The 20,779-nt window shown below is 39.5% G+C and overlaps 1 protein-coding gene across 1 annotated transcript in view; it reads right to left on the bottom strand.

The window, feature by feature from the left end:
- Nucleotides 1–20,779, bottom strand: part of RASGRF2 (Ras protein specific guanine nucleotide releasing factor 2) — a 273,318-nt gene that overhangs the window by 172,089 nt on the left and 80,450 nt on the right. The window contains exon 2 of the mRNA XM_055298177.2: nucleotides 19,655–19,761. Within this exon, the coding sequence (XP_055154152.1) occupies nucleotides 19,655–19,761 (107 nt within the window). The remainder of the gene's footprint in view (nucleotides 1–19,654; nucleotides 19,762–20,779) is intronic.

Genomic DNA, 20,779 nt, shown 5'->3' with positions numbered 1-20,779 from the left:
GTGGCATGCACCTGTAGCCCCAGCTACTTGGGGGGCCAAGGCGGGAGGGTCACTTGAGCCTGGGAGATCAAGGCTGCAATGACGGTATTCATGCCACTGCACTCCAGGTTGGGTGACAAAATGAGACCCTATCTCAGAAAGGAAGGAAGGAAGGAAGGAAGGAAGGAAGGAAATAAATTAGCTGGGTGTGGTAGCATACACCTATAGTCCCAGCTACTCAAGGAGGCTGAGGCAGGAGGATCACTTGAGCCCAGGAGTTTGAAGCTGCAGTGAGCTATGATCGCACCACCACACTCCAGCATGGGAAACAGGGAGAGATCCTGTCTCGAAAAAAAAAAAGTCCTTCTTAATCAAAGAAGTACAAATTATTTACCAAAACTGGTTAAGATTTTTAGAAAAAATAGTACTCAGGGCTAACAAAGATATAGTAAATAGATATTGTCATATAGTACCACTGAAGTGAGTCATTGTAGAAGCCAATATCACAATATGTATCAAAACAAGTCAAAATGGTTATATCCTTTGCCTTCATAATTTCACTTCTAATAATATCACTCAAGAAGAATAATCTGATACTTGACAACGAGATACAAAAGAAACAAAATGTTCATTCATTAAAAACAAATATAAGAAAATGGAGACAATCTAAATATACACATTTATAATATGGGATTGGTTAAATAAGTAATAATATGTCTACATAATGGAATGATAACAAGCCATTTAAAACACTTTTTTAAAAAATAGTCATAACATAATGGCACATACCTAAGATTTATTAATAAACAGAAAAAAAACAAGAAATTGAGATAAACATTATATGTACATGTACATGTATATATGTTCATATATAGAGGGAGAAAATTAAGTATATACACAGACATAAGCAGAAGAGAAGGGAAGAGAGAGACAGAGAGAAAGGTACTCTAATGAGAGACACACATCAAAACTTAAAGGGAGCTTTCTTTGGCTGGAGCAATTATGGGTGATTTTTAATTACTTGAGTTACTTCTTTTGTGCTTTTCCATACCTTCCAATATTTCTGCAATATTAAGTGGGGAGAAAAGAGAAAATACATAAAATCCTAATGGTCGTTATTTACTTCATGCATTGGGATTATAAGTAACATGATTTCCTTCTTCCTAGGTTCCTGTGAGTCCAAATTGATTCTTTGAGTCAACAAATATTTACTGAGTGTTGTATATTTGGGAACTGTTCAAAGCACTGGGCACAGGAGTAAACACAGTAGGAAAAAAAATCTGTGTCTTTATGAAGCTTATACAGCAGTAGAGAGAGAAAGACAACATTAATAAGACAAATCTATCATATGTCACCTGGTGATGAGTACTGTAGAGGAAAAACAGTAAGAGGAGAATAGGAAGTAGGAGGGCAGAGATTACAATTTTAACCAAGTGGTGAGGGCTGCTTTCATGGAGAAATGGTACTGGAGAAACGACTTGAAGCAGGGAGCCGTGTGGCTAGCTGATGGAACAGCATCCAGGCCCAGGGAACAGTATGTGCAAAAGCCCTGCAGTGGGAGTGGGCATAGCCTGTCTAGGGAATGACAAAGTGGTGAGTTTCCTCAAGGGGAACGATATGGTTTAGATCTGTGTCACACCCAAATCTCACATTGAGATGTAATCTCCACTGTTGGAGGTGGGGCCTACTGGGAGGTGTGTGGGTCATGTGTGGGTCATGGGGACAGATCCCTCATGGCTTCAGGCTGTTCTCGAGACAGTGAATGAGTTCTCATGAGATCTGATTGTTTAAAAGTGTGTAGCATCTTCTCTATCTCTCGTTCCTGCTCTTGCTGTATGACCCACTTGCTCCTCCTTCGCCTTCTGCCATGAGTAAAAGCTTCCTGTGGTCTCTCCAGAAGTGGGGCAGATGCCAGTACCGTGCTTCTACAGCCTGCAGAACTGTGAGCCAATTAAACCTATTTTCTTTATAAATTACCTGGCCGCAGGTTGTTTTTTTTTTTGGTTTTGGTTTTTTTGTTTTTTGGTGGAGTCTCCCTCTGTTGCCCAGGCTGGAGTGGAGTGGCGAGATCTCAGCTTACTGCAACCTCCGCCTCCTGGGTTCAAGCAATTCTCTGCCTCAGCCTCCTGAGTAGCTGGGATTACAGGTGCCCGCCACTGTGCCTGGCTAATTTTTGTATTTTTAGTAGGGACAGGGTTTCACCACCTTGTCCAGGCTGGTCTTGAACTCCTGACCTCGTGATCCACCCGCCTTAGCCTCCCAAAGTGCTGGGATTACAAGTGTGAGCCACCACGCCCAGCCCAGGTATTTCTTTACAGCAATACAAGAATGGCCTAAGACAGGGAGTAAGAAAGAGGTAGAAGAGGGAACAGGATTCTAACGCACGTAGATCAATAGAAAGTCTCAGGTTTTCCCCCCGTCTGGTGAGGTGTAAGCTTTGATCAAAGGCCTTACAAGATTTCACTCTTTTTTTTTTTTTTTTTTTTGAGACGGAATCGCTCTGTCACCCAGGCTGGAGTGCAGTGGTGCGATATCAACTCACTGCAACCTCCGCCTCCCGGGTTCACGCCATTATCCTGCCTCAGCCTCCCTAGTAGCTGGGACTACAGGCGCCTGCCACCAGGCCCGGCTAATTTGTTATATTTTTTGGTAGACAGGGGGTTTCACCGTGTTAGCCAGGATGGTCTGGATCTCCCGACCTCGTGATCTGCTGGCCTCCGCCTCCCGAAGTGCTGGGATTATGGGCGTGAGCCACTGCACCCAGCCAAGATTTCAGTTTTTAACAGGATCACACTGGCTGTTCTGATGAGAAAGAAGGGTAGGGGTGGAGCACAAGAGGAGAAGGGGGAAGAGTTGGAACTATTACAATAATAATCCAGGCAAAAAGATTAAAGACAAGTCCAGGCCTGGGGACTTGACACAGAATAGTCATTCAAATGATTCAATGTCATTGTCAAATGAAATAAATTATATTATTCAAATGAAATAAATCATCTAATATGACCTAATATGATTTATCATCTAATATGATTGATTTCATCTAATATGATTTATTTTACACGTTTTTTTTTTTTGTTTGATACAGGGCGTTGCTCTGTTGCGCAGGCTGGAGTACAGTGGCCTCTCAGGCTCAAAAAACCCTCCCACCTCAGCCTCCCAAGTAGCTGGGACTACAGGTGCAAGCTATCACACATGGCCAATTGTTTTTGTTTCGTAAGATGAGGTCTCACTATGTTGCCCAGGATGCATGGCTCCTTATTCTTCACATTGTAATTTTCAGGCCACACCACTGATTTCATTAGGGCTCCCTGGTTTACTCCTCCTATTCTGCTCTTACTGGGGTATCCCCCCAACTCTGCATCACAAAACTTTCTTTACGTATCCCACTAGTAAGTGGATGTCTGCTCCAGGATTGCATCAAATCAACTGAAAACACATGCAGGGCTTCCCTTCAATATTTCTCAGACCACTGGCATTTCTATTCTACTATAATGCCAATACATATCTTAGGTGATTAAGTTTTCCATTTACTAGGTAGTACTCAAGTTTTAAAATGTTTGCCTAATCTCCTTATTATTTTCATTTGGTTAGCTATTTTTTTATTTTGTATTTTCGCTTTTTAGTTCAGCTCCCACAACAAAAAAAGGATCCCCCTGCCAAAGGACATATAAATCAACATGGTGAAAGCATAACTCAAAATTCAGCTGTTGAATACAAACAGATGTCAACATTAGGATATATATGGGAATAAAATATTAGTGTCTAGTATTTATAAGAATTAATAATCATGTGTTATATATTTCAAAATAGCTGGAAAATAGGGTTTTTAATTAATTAATTATTTTTGAGGCAGGTTCTCGTTCTGTTGCCCAGGCTGAAGTGCAGTGGTACAATGACAGATCACTGCAGCCTCGACCTCCTGGGATCAAGCCATCCTCCTGCCTCAGCCTGCCAAATAGCTGGGACTACAGGTGCATACCACCAGGCCTGGCTAATTTTTTGATTTTTTTGTGGAGACGAGGTATCACTATGTTCCCCAGGCTGGTCTTGAACTCCTGGGCTCAAGTGATCCACTGGCCTCGGCTTCCCAAAGTGCTTGGATTATAGGCACGAGCCACTGTGCCCTGCTAAAGAGAGGTTTTTTAATGTCCTCATCACAAAGAAATAGTAAATGTTTAAGCTGATTAATATGCTAATTATCCTGATTTTATCATGATACAATGTATGCGTGTACCGAAGCATCACCTTGTACCTCATAAATATGTACAATAATCATGTATCAATCATAAATGAACAAATAAAAATAAATAAAAAATCCTAACCACCATCACTCCATATGGAGAAAAGGGAACATTCAAATAAAATGTTGAAAAGTCCAAAGCAGAGGCACAGTGTGAAATTACAGACCTTAGTTATTTTATACAAGGGCAAAAATCATATTAGCTTAGCAAAAAGTTGTTGTTGCTGGGCCAGAATTCCACCCCACTTATTTTGACTGAGGACGTATAAGCAGGAAAGATCAAAGCCCAGATGAAATGTCATAGCTCAGGTCACTAAAGGAACAACTGGTACCAGCCACTGCAAAAACATGCCAAATTGTAAAGACCATCGATGCTAGAAAGAAACCGCATCAACTAATGAGCAAAATAACCAGCTAACGTCATAATGACAGGATCAAATTCACACATAACAATATTAACCTTAAATGTAAATGGGTTAAATGCTCCAATTAAAAGACACAGACTGGCAAATTGGAGAAAGAGTCAAGACCCATCAGTGTGCTGTATTCAGGAGACCCATCTCATGTGCAGAGACACACACAGGCTCAAAATAAAGGGCTGGAGGAAGATCTACCAAGAAAATGGAAAACAAAAAAAGGCAGGGGTTGCAATCCTAGTCTCTGATAAAACAGACTTTAAACCAACAAAGATCAAAAGAGACAAAGAAGGCCATTACATAATGGTAAAGGGATCAATTCAACAACAAGAGCTAACTATCCTAAATATATATGCACCCAATCCAGGAGCACCCAGATTCATAAAGCAAGTCCTTAGAGACCTACAAAGAGACTTAGATTCCCACACAATAATAATGGGAGACATTAACACCCCACTGTCAACATTAGACAGATCAACAAGACAGAAAGTTAACAAGGATATCCAGGAATTGAAATCAGCTCTGCACCAAGCGGACCTAATAGACATCTACAGAACTCTCCACCCTAAATCAACAGAATATACCTTCTTCTCAGCACCACATCGCACTTATTCCAAAATTGACCACATAGTTGGAAGGAAAGCACTCCTTAGCAAATGTAAAAGAACAGAACTTATAACAAACCGTCTCTCAGACCACAGTGCACTCAAACGAGAACTCAGGATTAAGAAACTCACTCAAAACCACGCAACTACATGAAAAATGAACAACCTGCTCCTGAATGACTACTGGGTACATAGGGAAATGAAGGCAGAAATAAAGATGTTCTTTGAAACCAATGAGAACAAAGACACAACATACCAGAATCTCTGGGACACATTCAAAGCAGTGTGTAAAGGGAAATTTATAGCACTAAATGTCCAGAAGAGAAAGCAGGAAAGATCTAAAATTGACACCCTAACATCACAATTAAAAGAACTAGAGAAGCAAGAGCAAATACATTCGAAAGCTAGCAGAAGGCAAGAAATAACTAAGATCAGAGCAGAACTGAAGAAGATAGAGACACAAAAAACCCTTCAAAAAAGCAATGAATCCAGGAGCTGGTTTTCTGAAAAGATCAACAAAATCGATAGACCACTAGCAAGACTAATAAAGAAGAAAAGAGAGAATAATCAAATAGACACAATAAAAAATGACAAAGGGGATATCACTGATCCCTCAGAAAATACAAACTACCACGAGAGAATATTATAAACACCTCTATGCAAATAAACTAGAAAATCTAGAAGAAATATATAAATTCCTGGAAACACACACCCTCCCAAGACTAAACCAGGAAGAAGTGGAATCCCTGAATAGACCAATAACAGGCTCTGAAGTTGAGGCAATAATTAGTAGCCTACCAACCAAAAAAAGTCCAGGACCAGGTGGATTCACAGCTGAATTCTACCAGAGGTACAAGGAGGAGCTGGTACCATTCCTTCTGAAACTATTCCAATAAATAGAAAAAGAGGGAATCCCCCTAACTCATTTTATGAGGCCAGCATCATCTTGTTACCAAAGCCTGGCAGAGACACAACAAAAAAAAGAGAATTTTAGACCAATATCCCTGATGAACATCGATGCAAAAATCCTCAATAAAATACTGGCAAACTGAATCCAGCAGCACATCAAAAAGCTCATCCACCATGATCAAGTTGACTTCATCCCTGGGATGCAAGGCTGGTTCAACATATGCAAATCAATAAACTTAATCCAGCATATAAACAGAATCAATGACAAAAACCACATGATTATCTCAATAGATGCAGAAAAGGCCTTTGACAAAATTCAACAGTCCTTCATGCTAAAAACTCTCAATAAATTAGGTATTGATGGGACGTATCTCAAAATAATAAGAGCTATTTATGACAAACCCACAGCCAATATCATACTGAATGGGCAAAAACTGGAGGCATTCCCTTTGAAAACGGGCACAAGACAGGGATGCCCTCTCTCACCACTCCTATTCAACACAGTGTTGGAAGTTCTGGCCAGGGCAATCAGGCGGGAGAAAGAAATAAAGGGTATTCAATTAGGAAAAGAGGAAGTCAAATTGTCCCTGTTTGCAGATGACATGATTGTATACTTAGAAAACTCCATTGTCTCAGCCCAAAATCTCCTTAAGCTGATAAGCAACTTTAGCAAAGTCTCAAGACATAAAATCAATGTGCAAAAATCACAAGCATTCCTATACACCAATAACAGGCAAACAGAGAGCCAAATCATGAGTGAACTCCCATTCACAATTGCTTCAAAGAGAATAAAATACCTAGGAATTCAACTTACAAGGGATGTGAAGGACCTCTTCAAGGAGAACTACAAACCACTGCTCAATGAAATAAAAGAGGATGCAAACAAATGGAAGAACATTCCATGCTCATGGATAGGAAGAATCAATATTGTGAAAATGGCCATACTGCCCAAGGTAATTTATAGATTCAATGCCATCCCCATCAAGCTACCAATGACTCTCTTCACAGAATTGGAAAAAACTACTTTAAAGTTCATATGGAACCAAAAAAGAGCCCACACTGCCAAGACAATCCTAAGCCAAAAGAGCAAAGCTGGAGGCATCACGCTACCGGACTTCAAACTATACTACAAGTCTACAGTAACCAAAACAGCATGGTACTGGTACCGAAACAGAGATATAGATCAATGGAACAGAACAGAGCCCTCAGAAATCATACCACACATCTACAACCATCTGATCTTTGACAAACATGACAAAAACAAGAAATGAGGAATGGATTCCCTATTTAATAAATGGTGCTGGGAAAACTGGCTAGCCATATATAGAAAGCTGAAACTGGATCCCTTCCTTATACCTTATACAAAAATTAATTCACGATGGATTAAAGACTTAAATGTTAGGCCTAAAACCATAAAAACCCTAGAAGAAAACCTAAGCAATACCATTGAGGACACAGGCATGGGCAAGGACTTCATGTCTAAAACACCAAAAGCAATGGCAACAAAAGCCAAAATTGACAAATGGGATCTAATTAAACTCAAGAACTTCTGCACAGCAAAAGAAACTACCATCAGAGTGAACAGGCAACCTACAGAATGGGAGAAAATTTTTACAATCTACTCATCTGACAAAGGGCTAATATCCAGAATCTACAAAGAACTTAAACAAATTTACAAGAAAAAAACAAACAACCCCATCAACAAGTGGGTGAAGGATATGAACAGACACTTCTCAAAAGAAGACATTTATGCAGCCAATAGACACATGAAAAAATGCTCATCATCACTGGCCATCAGAGAAATGCAAATCAAAACCACAATGAGATACCACCTCACACCAGTTAGAATGGCCATCATTAAAAAGTCAGAAAACAACAGGTGCTGGAGAGGATGTGGAGAAATAGGAACACTTTTACACTGTTGGTGGGACTGTAAACTAGTTCAACCACTGGGAAGACAATGTAGAGATTCCTCAGGGATATAGAACTAGAAATACCATTTGACTCAGCCATCCATTACTGGGTATATACCCAAAGGATTATAAATCATGCTGCTATAAAGACACATGCAGATGTATGTTTATTGCAGCACTATTCACAATAGCAAAGACTTGGAACCAACCCAAATGTCCAACAATGATAGACTGGATTAAGAAAATCTGGCACATAAACACCATGGAACACTATGCAGCCATAAAAAAGGATGAGTTCATGTCCTTTGTAGGGACATGGATGAAGGTGGAAACCATCATTCTCAGCAAACTATCGCAAGAACAAAAAAACCAAACACCACATGTTCTCACTCATAGGTGGGAATTGAACAATGAGAATACTTGGACATGGGAAGGGGGACATCACACACCGGGGCCTGTCGTCGGGTGGGGAGACGGGGGAGGGAAAACATTAGGAGATATACCTAATGTAAATGATGAGTTAATGGGTGCAGCACACCAATATGGCACATGTATACATATGTAACAAACCTGCAGGTTGTGCACATGTACCCTATAACTTAAAGTATAATAAAAAAAAGAAAAGAATTATCCATTGTGGGCTTTATTTCTTAATTAAAGGAAGAATTTAACACAACTCAAGTAATTATCATACTTTCTTAATATTTGTTTAATGTAAAAGTTACTTAAGAATCTAATTTATGGGGAGAGATATCTCTGTGGTTTGTTTGTATAAATGTGCACAGAGAATAAAGACTACTTAGAATAAAAAAAGAAAAAGAAAAACTCCACCTATCTCCAGGGTTATGCTAAATTTTATCCAGAAAACTGTTTGGAATCAGCATTCCTCATGTCAGGAGAATCATGATGCCTTTGGGAGTGGAGAAAATCCAAGCATGGATGACAATAGTACAGCTCCTATCAAAGCAACATTTGCTTTGGCCTTACCTAAGCAAGGCCAGCTTCTCTATCTTTACTCACACCCCTTCGGCATTACTGTCACATACTGTTTCTGGTTCTCAAGTTCTCTCATGTCAGTATCTCCACTTCATTGGCTAATTAATATTTTTTAGATATCTCATTAAATGAGGTCCTAACACTGTCACCTCCACCAATGCCTTCTCTCTACTGACAGGCTCTTCCCTCCTAAGCTGTCTGCTCTACAGTAAATGGAAACACAAGCAACTTAGTTAAGAGAGATCAAAAAGAGAAAAAAAATTAAAGACTAAAAACCCCTCTTCTAAACATTGCTCCTTCTTTCCTGTTCACAGTCACAGTTCATTACTTAAACATTTCACTAAACTTTGGGACATGTGGAAAGTTGTCAATAATCCTTTCTAAAGCACAATTAAATATAAAAGCAGGCAAAATATTGTTACTAGGAAACACAACAGAACATCACTAATGGTAAAATTATTACCTTGGAACAGAGAAATTTTAAGGAGTGCTTCTAAAAGTGAGTATCTTTTATAGTACTATATTATGAAGCTGATGAAAATGTTTTATATCACTATAGATACTAATGATTCTTTCCTAACACTGAGACCTTCATTTCTGTTCCATGTGCATAAGTAGGTATTGGTAGAATTATCTTTATCATCACAGAAAATTCTTTAGCAAGAATACATATACAACTATGTTAATTCAACAAGAATTGATTAAAGGGGTTTATATATGAGAACGTATAAAGACTCTAAGCAAAAAAGCAACGAAATTAAGTGTTGGTAAGGATGTGAAGAAACTGGCACCCTCAATACATTGCTGGTGGGAATGTAAAATGGTGCAGCCACTGTAGAAAACAGTTTGGCATCTCCTCAAAAAGTTAAACATAGAGTTACCAAATGACCTGGCAATTCCACTCCTGGGCATATACCCAAGAGGGTTGATAACATATGTTCACGTACAAATGCACACAAATATTCATAGCAGCATTATTCATACTAGCAAAAAGTGGGAACAACCTAAATGGCCATCAACTGAGGAGTAGATAAATAAAATGTGGTATATCCATAGAGTGGAATAGAATTCAGCCATTAAAAGGAATGAAGTACTAATATATGCTACAACGTTAACGAAGCTTGGAAACATTATGCTAAGTGAAAGAAATCAGACACAAAATGTTTGTAGGATTCCATCTATATGAAATGTCCAGAATGAGCAAATCCATAAACACAGAAAGGAGATTAGTGGTTGGCTAGAGCTAGGGGAAGTGGGGAATTGAGAGTGACAGCTATCGGATATGGGGTTTCTTTTGTGGTATTGAAAATGCTCTGAAATTAGTGGTGATGGTTGTACTATCTTGTGACTATACTAGAAAAACACTGAATTATACACTTTACAATGATAAACTTCATGGTATATGAAGTATATCTTGATTTTAAAAAATATTTTTAAAAAGCAATAGAACAACTTCCCTCCAAAAGTAATATACTTTGATTGCATTTTAATTCAAAAACTCTAATGTCAAAAAAATTCCATAGGTATAACTACAAGACAAAAAAATGATGCAGGGTGATTTGAACAAACATAAAAGATGAATATATTTTTGTCATACAAAGAGCTTATTTAAAAACTTCTAGAAAAACACCAATACCAAAAAATGGGAAAAGGATATGAGATGATAATTTATATAGTAAATATAGACAGATATTAGCGATAGCAAAACAGAATCTTATCAATAATCAAGAAAATGCTTATTATACCAATATATCATTTTTAACCCATTGATATAGTAAATATTTTAAAAAATGATTCCAGCTTACTTCTACCCTAATGGAGAGAAATTAAATCAGTACATGCATTTCTGAAAAGCAATTTGGCACTATGCTGGGGCAGGGCACAAAAGATGAGTAGTACACAATTTGAGTTGAAGGAATTCAGGCTGACAGAGAGATACAGACACATAAACAAATCAATGCAATAATCTCTTAGGTGCTTTGAGCGAAATAAGAAGTTACAGTGAGGGCTCAAAGAAGGGAATGGTCAGGTCTTCCTGCTGGCAGAGGAAGAAGACCAGGAAAGATGCAAGCTGCTAAGGGCTCCATCCTGAAAGATGTGTTGGTGTAAGTCAGACTGGAAGAGACATTCCCACACATTAAAAATCCTGTATGTGGTGGCTCCAGCTGGAGCCCAGGACATAAGGGGAGGGGTGGCATGAGGAGTTTGCAGAGGTCAGCTCAGAGGGGCCTCGCTTGGACTGGCTCACTCCATCCCAGAACTCAGAGCAAAGCCTAGCATTGGGTAGGGAAGCAATAAATATCAGTGAAATAATGAATATTTTCTCTTCTTAAAGCAACATGGAGGACTGTTATCTCTCTTTCTCTGTATATATTTAAAATTTTCTACAATAAGAAGTAAATTGAATTATAATAACTAAAAGCAACTGGGAACCCCGGAATTCCTTCAGCAGATCAGATGTTTGCTTAGAAAGGGCACTCTAGTAACTGTAGAGAATGGATGGGAAGGAAGCCAACCTGGAAGAGACAGGCGAGGTGGCAGAGCAATAGTCCAGGCAATCGGTGTTGGTGGCCTGCACCAGGGCAATGCTGCAGACACGTGGAGGAACGGAGACCAGTGATGTTCTGGGGAGAAATCCACAAGCGGTGACTGGAGTGAGCAGTTAGGCTGGGGTCAGGGGATGATATCCTGCTGGTTTGAGTGACTGAGTGTATAGGAGACTATGCCTTACACTCCCATCCAGGAAAGGAACGTGAAGCTGCCTAGAGAAATACATGAGTTTGGGTTTGTCTTGCTTAGTATCAGGTAATTCTGAGCACCCAGGGAGAGATGATATATAGATAGTTCAACATAGAGAAATACATGTTGGTGAATTTCTACATATAATGGAGGCTATATATCTTTGTGGCTAAGTGCATAGGCTTTGGAGTCAGCCTGCCCAGGACTTGATTCCAGCTCTATAGTTTACCAGATTGGTGGCCCTCAGGAGGTCATTTCATCTCTCCAATACTCAGATTCACTGGGGATAGTGCCAGCTACTTCATGGGATATCGTGCACATAGCATGGTATTTAGCAGAGAAAGTACTGAGAAAGAGCAGCTCTATCTACACGGCCTAAGTCTGGGGAGTGGATCCAAGTGAGGAGACAGGAAGAGCAAGAGCAAAGCCCTACACAGCAGCCACAGTAAAGAAAGGGACAGAACACAAGGAGTAGTGAAATAGGACAAGAAGAAATTGTCAAAGGAATAGAGGGAGAATCAGGAGGGAGAGACATCGTAAACAAAAGGAATGAAAATTTCGAGATAAGACTTAGGTCCCTATAAACTAATGTTAAAAGAAACCCTCCAAATTAGCATAAAAAGATGGCAAATAATGTGAATAGCAAATAAAAAGTCTGTAATTATATCATTCTACCTATCTATCCATATGCAAATATATAGAAAAATCTGGAAGTATGCACTCCAAACTGTTACCAGTAAATACTTCTGAGGAAGTAAATGGGCTTGGGGAAATAAACGGGGAGGGGGTGGAACTATAACTTTTTTGTATTGTCTGAATTTTCTTTCTTTTTTTTTTTTAGGGAACTTGCTTTTACGTATTACCGGTGTAATTCAAAAGTAAGTATTAAATATGAACAGAAAGTTGAAGTTATATAAGGAAATAAAAGCTTTGGAAATTCATTGTTGACCCAGGTGACAACAGTTACAGTAGAGTAGGGACAAAACCCACCAGAAAGAGCTGGAGAGAGGAAGAGCTGCGTGCCTAGGAGAGCAACTGAACCATTTCTTCAAGAAGCCGGGCTGCATGTGCAAGAGAAGACAGTAGCTAGAGGACTATTCAGTGCCAAGAAAAGGCTTTCATTTCTCTTTTAAGACAGGAGAGTTTTTAGGAGATCCAAAAAAATACAGGAAAAAAAGCTAAGGAGCGAAGAGTAAATAGACTGGAAATATAAGAGAGAAATGGAATAAGTAATGGATCAAGAAATCAGAGACAGAGCTCAAGGTAGAAATTTGTCTTGAACCGGAGATGGTTCTCCTGGAGCAGGCAAAGAGAATCATGAGGATGGCTCCCTCCTGCAGGTGAGATGGTGTGCACATGAGAACAGGGCACCTGCCCGGTGAGTGTAGGCAGAAGGTCTGACTGCCTTGTCAGCTGGATGCTAAACGTGCAAGACAAGCACTTGAAACAAAAACACTGACAAGTAGGAAAGACAGCTGACAAAAGTATTAACAAAGTATTAAAATAAGAAAATTCAAGCCCAACTTTTCCCTATAGAAAACAATTGTAACCATCAAATCAAGTGAAATATTTCACAGTTTAGTAGTTTAGTAGTATCCCTTCTCTTTCATGTTGCACTTTGTAGGCTGTAAGAGAAAAAAAATGTTGAATTATCTTTCACTGTGGCAAATATGAAGGCAAAGCCCTGACAGAATTTCTTAGCAAATAATAATAACAATAATACCTTAAATGAACAAAATCCACATTTTCATCTTTAAAGTAGTGACAGTTTTACTGTTACAAGAAGAATACAAATTATGGTGTTGGATTGCTTTAGGCTATAACATCACTGCCCATCTCTAATTTTTCTAGTCCTGTGATGTTGCTGTGACACATGAAACATTTTCAGCTTTTCTATGTCATCACTCTTCTCCGATTTGTGAGGGATTTCTCTCTGTGTGCATTCTCTAAAGAGCTGATTTTAGGGGGATGATATGACATACACAGCGGCCTTTAGTGCTGTACAGATTTTTATACCATATACTTTGCAGCAAATTAAGCCCTTTTCCAAGGATGAGGCCACAAGCATTAGGTGCTGGGTGTTTGGTGCAGCTACCACACTGTGTGTGTGTGTGTATGTGTGTGTATTTTAAGGGAGAGAGAGAATGAACAACAGCTGTCTCAGACACATATAATCAAAAAGACTAAACATTAAAAACAGATCCAACAGGCTGCATTACAGCTTTCTTTACTGGAAAAGAGGATAAGTCTTAATTGAAAGGTTTAACTGGAAGATAAAGTCTCTCCGCTTGTGAAGTTGGAGACTGACAGGGTGAAAGAAAGGGTTAGGTCAGGCCCTTGCCAAACGCCATGTGACCATGAGCTTTATGGAGTGGAAACATATTCCTTTTTGTCATTCTTTTTTCCTTTTGTGTGCTCTGCGCTTAAAGGATAACCTGAGATCCACCTGCACAAGATACACCCTGAGGGGAGGCAAGAGAATCGAGGTGGGGATTTGAGCAGGTCCAGCTGAAGAAATCGGAAAGCAGGCAAAAGATAGCGGGACAGTCTCAAACACAGGACACACAAGCCATCTGCAGGGTGTGCAAAGCTACACACATTCAACAGTGCTCTGTGCTAGGCTCAACATTCTCAATATCTGTTTTTCCAATCCCTCCACCTTGGTAGAAACCCAAACTCTCCTCTCTCCTCAGGATACACCTTACTTCTCTATCAGCCCCCTGGATACTCATTCTCTCATACCCCACATGCCAAGGGATCAATTCAGTATCTCACAGTTGCCTTCCTTTCCCAGCAATAATCATACTCTTCCAATTTCCAGCAGAAATCGCCCAACGCTTCCTGGCCAATGCTTATCATCTTTGCCCCACAAACCTCATTCATCATTTCTTCTCCCAAGGAGTGACACCATCCAAGCTAGGGGCCTGAGAGATGTGTTAGATGCCACCCTAGTCTAACACTGTCCAAATCCAGATAGTCACAAAGTCCCTTGAAGTCTACCCCCTACATCTCTGGAGAACCTTCCTCGTTTCTTCCCAAATGTCATAGTCTAAGTCCTGTGGGTATTAGGCTTAGTCCAGGATGGGAAGACCCTTGGAAGATATACAACTGGATCCATGTCCAGGCCATGACTATCTCCTAACTGCTGATACTTTGCTTAGTCCATGTTCTAGCAGATGAAACATTGAAAAGTTGTCTTTTCAACTAACAAGCCCTAAGGATTCACAATCAACCAGGTCAGTCTTTGATTGTCCTAGTGTCTACAACTAAATCAACCATGACGGACTCATATGGACAAGAAAACAAAGAAGAAATATCAGGTTATTTTTTGTGTCCAGAGTTCCATACTCAAGTAGAAAACTGCATATAAAATAAGCATAGACTTAACTACTATGAAAATGCTCTGGCCTCAACTCAACCAGACAAAAACAAGACTGGGTCTCGGTAGCAGCTTCCCCTGAACTGGTGCCATAACATGTGGTAAAATGATATCCTAAATGTGCCCGTGTTCTAGAAATGCAGTATTGGCCAATGGTAAGCAAAACATTAAAATGAGTTTCTTGGACTGGTCAAAGCTTCAAAATGAAAAATGTTAATTCCAAAATGATTTTTTTTTTCTGGGCCAGATCTAAAGGAGAAAACATGCAATGGGACATCCCAGAAAATGACCCTAAGATTCTCTGAAGGCAAAGTGGGGCAAGTAGATTCTGCTCTGAGATATGAAAGCCAACAGAACAATGTGATTTTCATAGCACACAAAGACAGCACATCCAGGCTGGTACTGAAAAGCCATCCCAGGAAAACAAAAGTAAATGAGAGAAGGGGTTCTGAGCAGTCTTTGTATCTAAGTGGCATCTACAGGACGATTTGTAGCTCAGAAAAGAACTGCTCATGCTAAACTAATCAAAAGTTTTGACTTTTTAAAAAAGGATCAATAAAACCATAAATATTCAGTATTTAAAACTTTTATATTAGAAAGGCAGCAGTACTGAATTAATGCCATCAGACCGTCCTTCAAGGGTGAAATGTTTAGTCAACCAACCATAATTAATTAATTGTGTTTTATTACAATGCCAAGCAAAAATGGCCGATCAATTCTTACTCTGAATCAGCTTCATTAACTTTCTGGCTTTGTTCATACATGAACAAAATCAAGGTGAATTTTACAGATCCAAGTTTAAACCAAAAACTCAACTTAATCAAGCTTAGATCAAAAAGTTTTCTTCCCTGATTTAGAAAACAAAAATTTAAGAAATATCTCAATGCAAAACAGAAAATATAAAAACTCAGTATAAAGCAGTCAGATTAAAAGAAATTATCAAAGAACCCAGTCCCACGTCTCAAGTCAAGGGAAAAGCAAACCTAATAGACCAAAAAGTCGAAACATCAAGAAAAAAATTCAATTATTAACCAAATCTTCAAATCCGAAAAGAAGAGAATTTTCACTATTGTATCATCTAAACACTTCAGTGGTTTCTAAAGTCTGTCTCCTGACAAGATCACACATGCCCTGGTTTTGACTGTATGTCAAACAGCACCAAATAATTACTGACTCAGTTTCCTGTAGATGACAAAATACATTCCTGGGACAGAAAAAAAGATTTCTTTTTTTTTTTTTTTTTTTTTTGGGGGGGGGGAATGAAATTTGGTTTATTCAGTTTTGTATAAAACAGAAGAGTTATTTTGTTCAAGGTAGAAGGTACAAAGATAATACCTAATAATAACAGTAAATATTTATGTGTCTGACCCTGTGCCCACTGTTTTATATGCACTATTCTAAAATCTCCATGATTCAGATATTATTGTTATGATCCCCTTTTTACAGTTGAGGTAACCAAAACTTGTAGATTGCTGAAAGCCCCATGCCTTTTAATAGGCAGAATTGGGACTGCAACCTTTAACTGTCCAACCATTATTAGATCTTAACTACCTATCTACCCAGAATTAGAGAGGGGATTCTAGGGAGCCAACAAAGTTGGGAACTAGAAACCTTATCTATGGTGTTATCCAATTAGAGAATGAGCTGAAAGGGGGTTGCCAAAGAATCAGTTTGAGTTATTTTATTTGGGGAAGAGTCTAGAGATAGTAGTTATTTCATAAGGGGTAAGCACTCTAGGTTAAATTTTTCTAATCCGGGAATCTTTCACAAATAGTAACACCATGGATATTGCTATCTCAGGGCCTTTGCACTAGCTGTTCCCTGTGCCTGTGGTTCTTCACTAAGATATCAACATGGCAAACTCCTTTACCTCCTGGAAGTCTTTGGTCAAATGTCAACTCCTCAGTAATCCTAACCTGACCATTTAAAGATTGGAAACTCCTAAACTTAGAACTTCTAATCCCCCTTACTTTCCTTTTTTTTTTTCCATAGCACTTAACACTTTTTAACACCCTTCTTAATTGACAACTATTATATCTATTTTTTAGAAAAAAAGATTTCTTACTTGGAATCTAATCATCTTTAAAGCAATTTGCATTATTTGTGTTTGGTTCACCAAGATATTTGCTTGGCAACTACAAAGGCATTTGGGCTACTGATGGTGCTTGCTCTCCTGGAATGAAAAAGATAGGAAAACAGGCATGTTTTAAATTATGTATTTTAACTCCTAGGTAGAAAGGAATAGAGATTGTGGAAAGGAAAAGATTGTGTCTGGAAATGACCCAAGGGCTCTACCTTGCCAGCTTGATGCTTCTTTCATCTTTGAAGGCCTGACTTTCTTTCTACAGCAAGTCATTATGCATTAGTCCTAAGTCTGGATCAAAACCCTCAAACAGAGAGCACCAAGAGCAAGGACGGCTGAACCATGTGCCGGGGTCATGATGACTGGTGGCAAGCTCTCCTGGGGCCCACATGGAGAGCGGCACTTAGTTGCCAGCCCCATGCATCTCAGAGAAAGAAAAGGAACTGAAATATTTTGCAAATAACATCTTCTACTCTCAATCCTAGTCTCACATTAATCTACTTTCGTCTTTGAATGAGGAAAAGAAAAAAAAATAGAACAAGAAAAGACTGTAGTGATAAAGAGGATAACGAAGATAAGAACAATATTGAACACTAGCTAAAGGTTCTGAAGTCCAAACCCAATTCAACTTGGGTTTGAATCCCAGATCTGCAGCTTAACAACTCTGTGTTAGAACTTGGCCAATCTGCCTGTCACAGATTTTTGTTTTCTCATCTGTAAAATGGGAGTAATAATACTCTATTAGCTTATGTGAAGAATAAAAAAAGATAAGTATGTAAAGCACTTGGCACACTGCTTGTCAGAGAAGGTGGTAAATATAAGTAGCTGAAGAGGGTGGGGAGAGTAGAGGGGAGGAGAGGGAAGGGGAGGGGAGACTTTCAGAGAAAGCGTCAAGGGTTCAAAGAACAGCCTGAACTCACTCAGAATAAACACCTCATTTTTTTTTTTTTTTTTTTTGAGATGTAGTCTTGCTCTCTCCCCCAGGCTGGAGTGCAGTGGTGCAATCTTGGCTCACTGTATCCTCCAACTCCCAGGTTTGAGCAATTCTCCTGCCTCAGCCTCCCAAGTAGCTAGGACTACAGGCACGCGCCACCACGCCTGGCTAATTTTTATATTTTTAGTAGAGACGGGGTTTCACCATGTTGGCCAGGCTGGTCTCAAACTCCTGGTCTCAGGTGATCTGCCCACTTCAGCCTCCCAAAGTGCTGGGATTACAGGCATGAGCCACTGCGCCCAGCCTAAATGCCTCATTCTTATAATCAAACTGAAGAAATTTCCTGATCACCTACTACATAATTAGCAACGCGCTTCACTCAGACATGAATGTGCCCCAATCCCTCTCCTCATTCTCAAGGTGTATACAATCCTACTCAGGAAACAGAAATCTAACACATTAACTATATTAAAAAAGTAATGATACCCGGAACTGCTAAGTCGCCCACGTGCAGTACACAATGCAAGTGCGGCAGCCATTTGAAGAGGGCGCCAGTGAGGGCTGACTTGCAGCGAGATGTCTCAGGGCGGGAGTGGTAGAGAGAGGAACAGACAGATGGAGAAGGGAAGACTCATCAGGTGAAGAAAAAGAAAGCATGCCACAGCTAGAGTGTTGCCCCAAAATACCCGAGAGATGAGCAAGACAAGAGAGCAGGGAGTGGTGGAGCGACAGCCTGGATTAGGGAGTGGACAGGCAAAAAGCAAGAGCTTGAGAGCCATGGGAAACAAAACTGAACCAGGTTGAGGGATCGAATAGGAAAATAAAAGAGAGGGACCTGCCTTGTATCTCTTTCAGATTTCTAGTTCCCATTTAAGACCCTGTACACACATTTCCACCTTCCTGATGTTTCTTAGGGGGAAGTGAAATCAACGGTTCTATTTCTTTAAATAGAGGATGTCATCACCTTCTTTTGACAACCGAGATGCCCAGAGCAGGGTTTACAAATGGAGGCTAAGCTAGGGCCATATCCCAGCTCTGTGGCTTACTAGCTGTGTGACCTCAGGCAGGAAAACTAACTTTCCAGGCCTCAGTTTCCTTATCTGCAGACAGGGGGGAATTATAATGCCCCTCTTGCCGATTGTTGACAGAAAAAGTGAGTCAATACATTCAATACATTCTGTAATTGAAAAGCACATATAATAGTGCCTGGCACATAGGAAGAAATCCACAAAAGCGACTACTACTACTACTTATTATTATCATTGTATCTATTACCATTAATCTCTAGCTGGAATGTAGCCATGGAAAGCTCAAATAATTATCTCACACATGACTAAGGAACAGGTACCAGGAGAAAACTCATCTTAGAACTGCAAGTTCTTCCAAAACTACCACCAACAGTGAAAACTCCAATGCAGGACCCAGACAATCAAGTACCACACAGGAGGACTGAGCCTATACCTGGCTTGGTGAATGGCCTCCATCCACTCTTTACCATCCTGCTCCTCCTCACAGCGCAGCTCCAGTGGCTTCTGACCTTCATGGCCAAAAAGAACAGTAAAGTAATACTGGAAAGGAAAAAAAAACACAAAAAATTTAGTTCTATTTTTCAAGCACAAAGCATAACAACACAGTATTTGCCTACAAAGGGTATATATTTACAAAATGCATCAGTGCTTATGCAAATTTTATTTCAAAATGCAACATTTCACTCTTGGTCCAGTTGGCAATGACTCTGCACCTAGAAGATACCACAGACTGCATCTGAACACACCTCAGTAAGGGTCAACCCTTAACACTCCTTTAATGTACCTTTCTATAATGTACAAAAAAGAATATTGCACAAATTCGGCTATGCAGATAAATGAAAGGTAATATGATATTTTCCAAAAGGTTTTCCTTTTTTGTGGTGTGATAAAGCTTCAGGGCTGCAGAAGTCTACATCACTGCACTAGCTAATTCTATTATCTGTTCTATTCTATATCTATTCTCCATTCTGGGAAGCAATATGCCTATAATTACGCAGTCCAATTGCTGCCATTTGCCTCTTCTGCAACCTTAGCAGATGTCATCAATTGCTTACACCCCTATTTTCCCAGAGGTAGCCTTGCAATTCTGTTCAACACAGTATTCCAGAATGCATACTTGACAGGGGAAAGGAAATGTAATTGCCATCCTAGGGGTCAAGATGTGATCAGAATTTCTGTTTGGTAGAGGTGTAGCGTAAGTTATTGTTGAATGAAAAGAACTGGGCTCGAGTAGGGAAAAGACTGGCATTTATCAGGGGTAAAATAATTTCTTTCATATCAGCCTTATTCATAATCACCAAAAACTGGAAACAACCTAAATATCCTTTAATCGGTGAGTGAATAAATAAATGCAATACATCCAAACAATGGAATACTACTCAGCAATAAAAAAAAAAAATTCTTGATAAAAGCAATAACATGGAGCAAAAGCATCAGGTTGAATAGAAAAGTCAGTCTCAAAAGGTTACATACTATATATGATTCCTGTTGTGTGATATTCTTAAAATAGAGATAGAGAACAGATCAGGGGTTTCCAGAGGTCAGGGGTGGCAGTGTG

Source organism: Symphalangus syndactylus, chromosome 11 (genome assembly GCF_028878055.3).
Source record: "Symphalangus syndactylus isolate Jambi chromosome 11, NHGRI_mSymSyn1-v2.1_pri, whole genome shotgun sequence".
Lineage (NCBI taxonomy): Eukaryota > Metazoa > Chordata > Mammalia > Primates > Hylobatidae > Symphalangus > Symphalangus syndactylus.
Note: the sequence above shows the minus strand (reverse complement) of the source record. Positions and strands in the feature narration are given on the sequence as shown.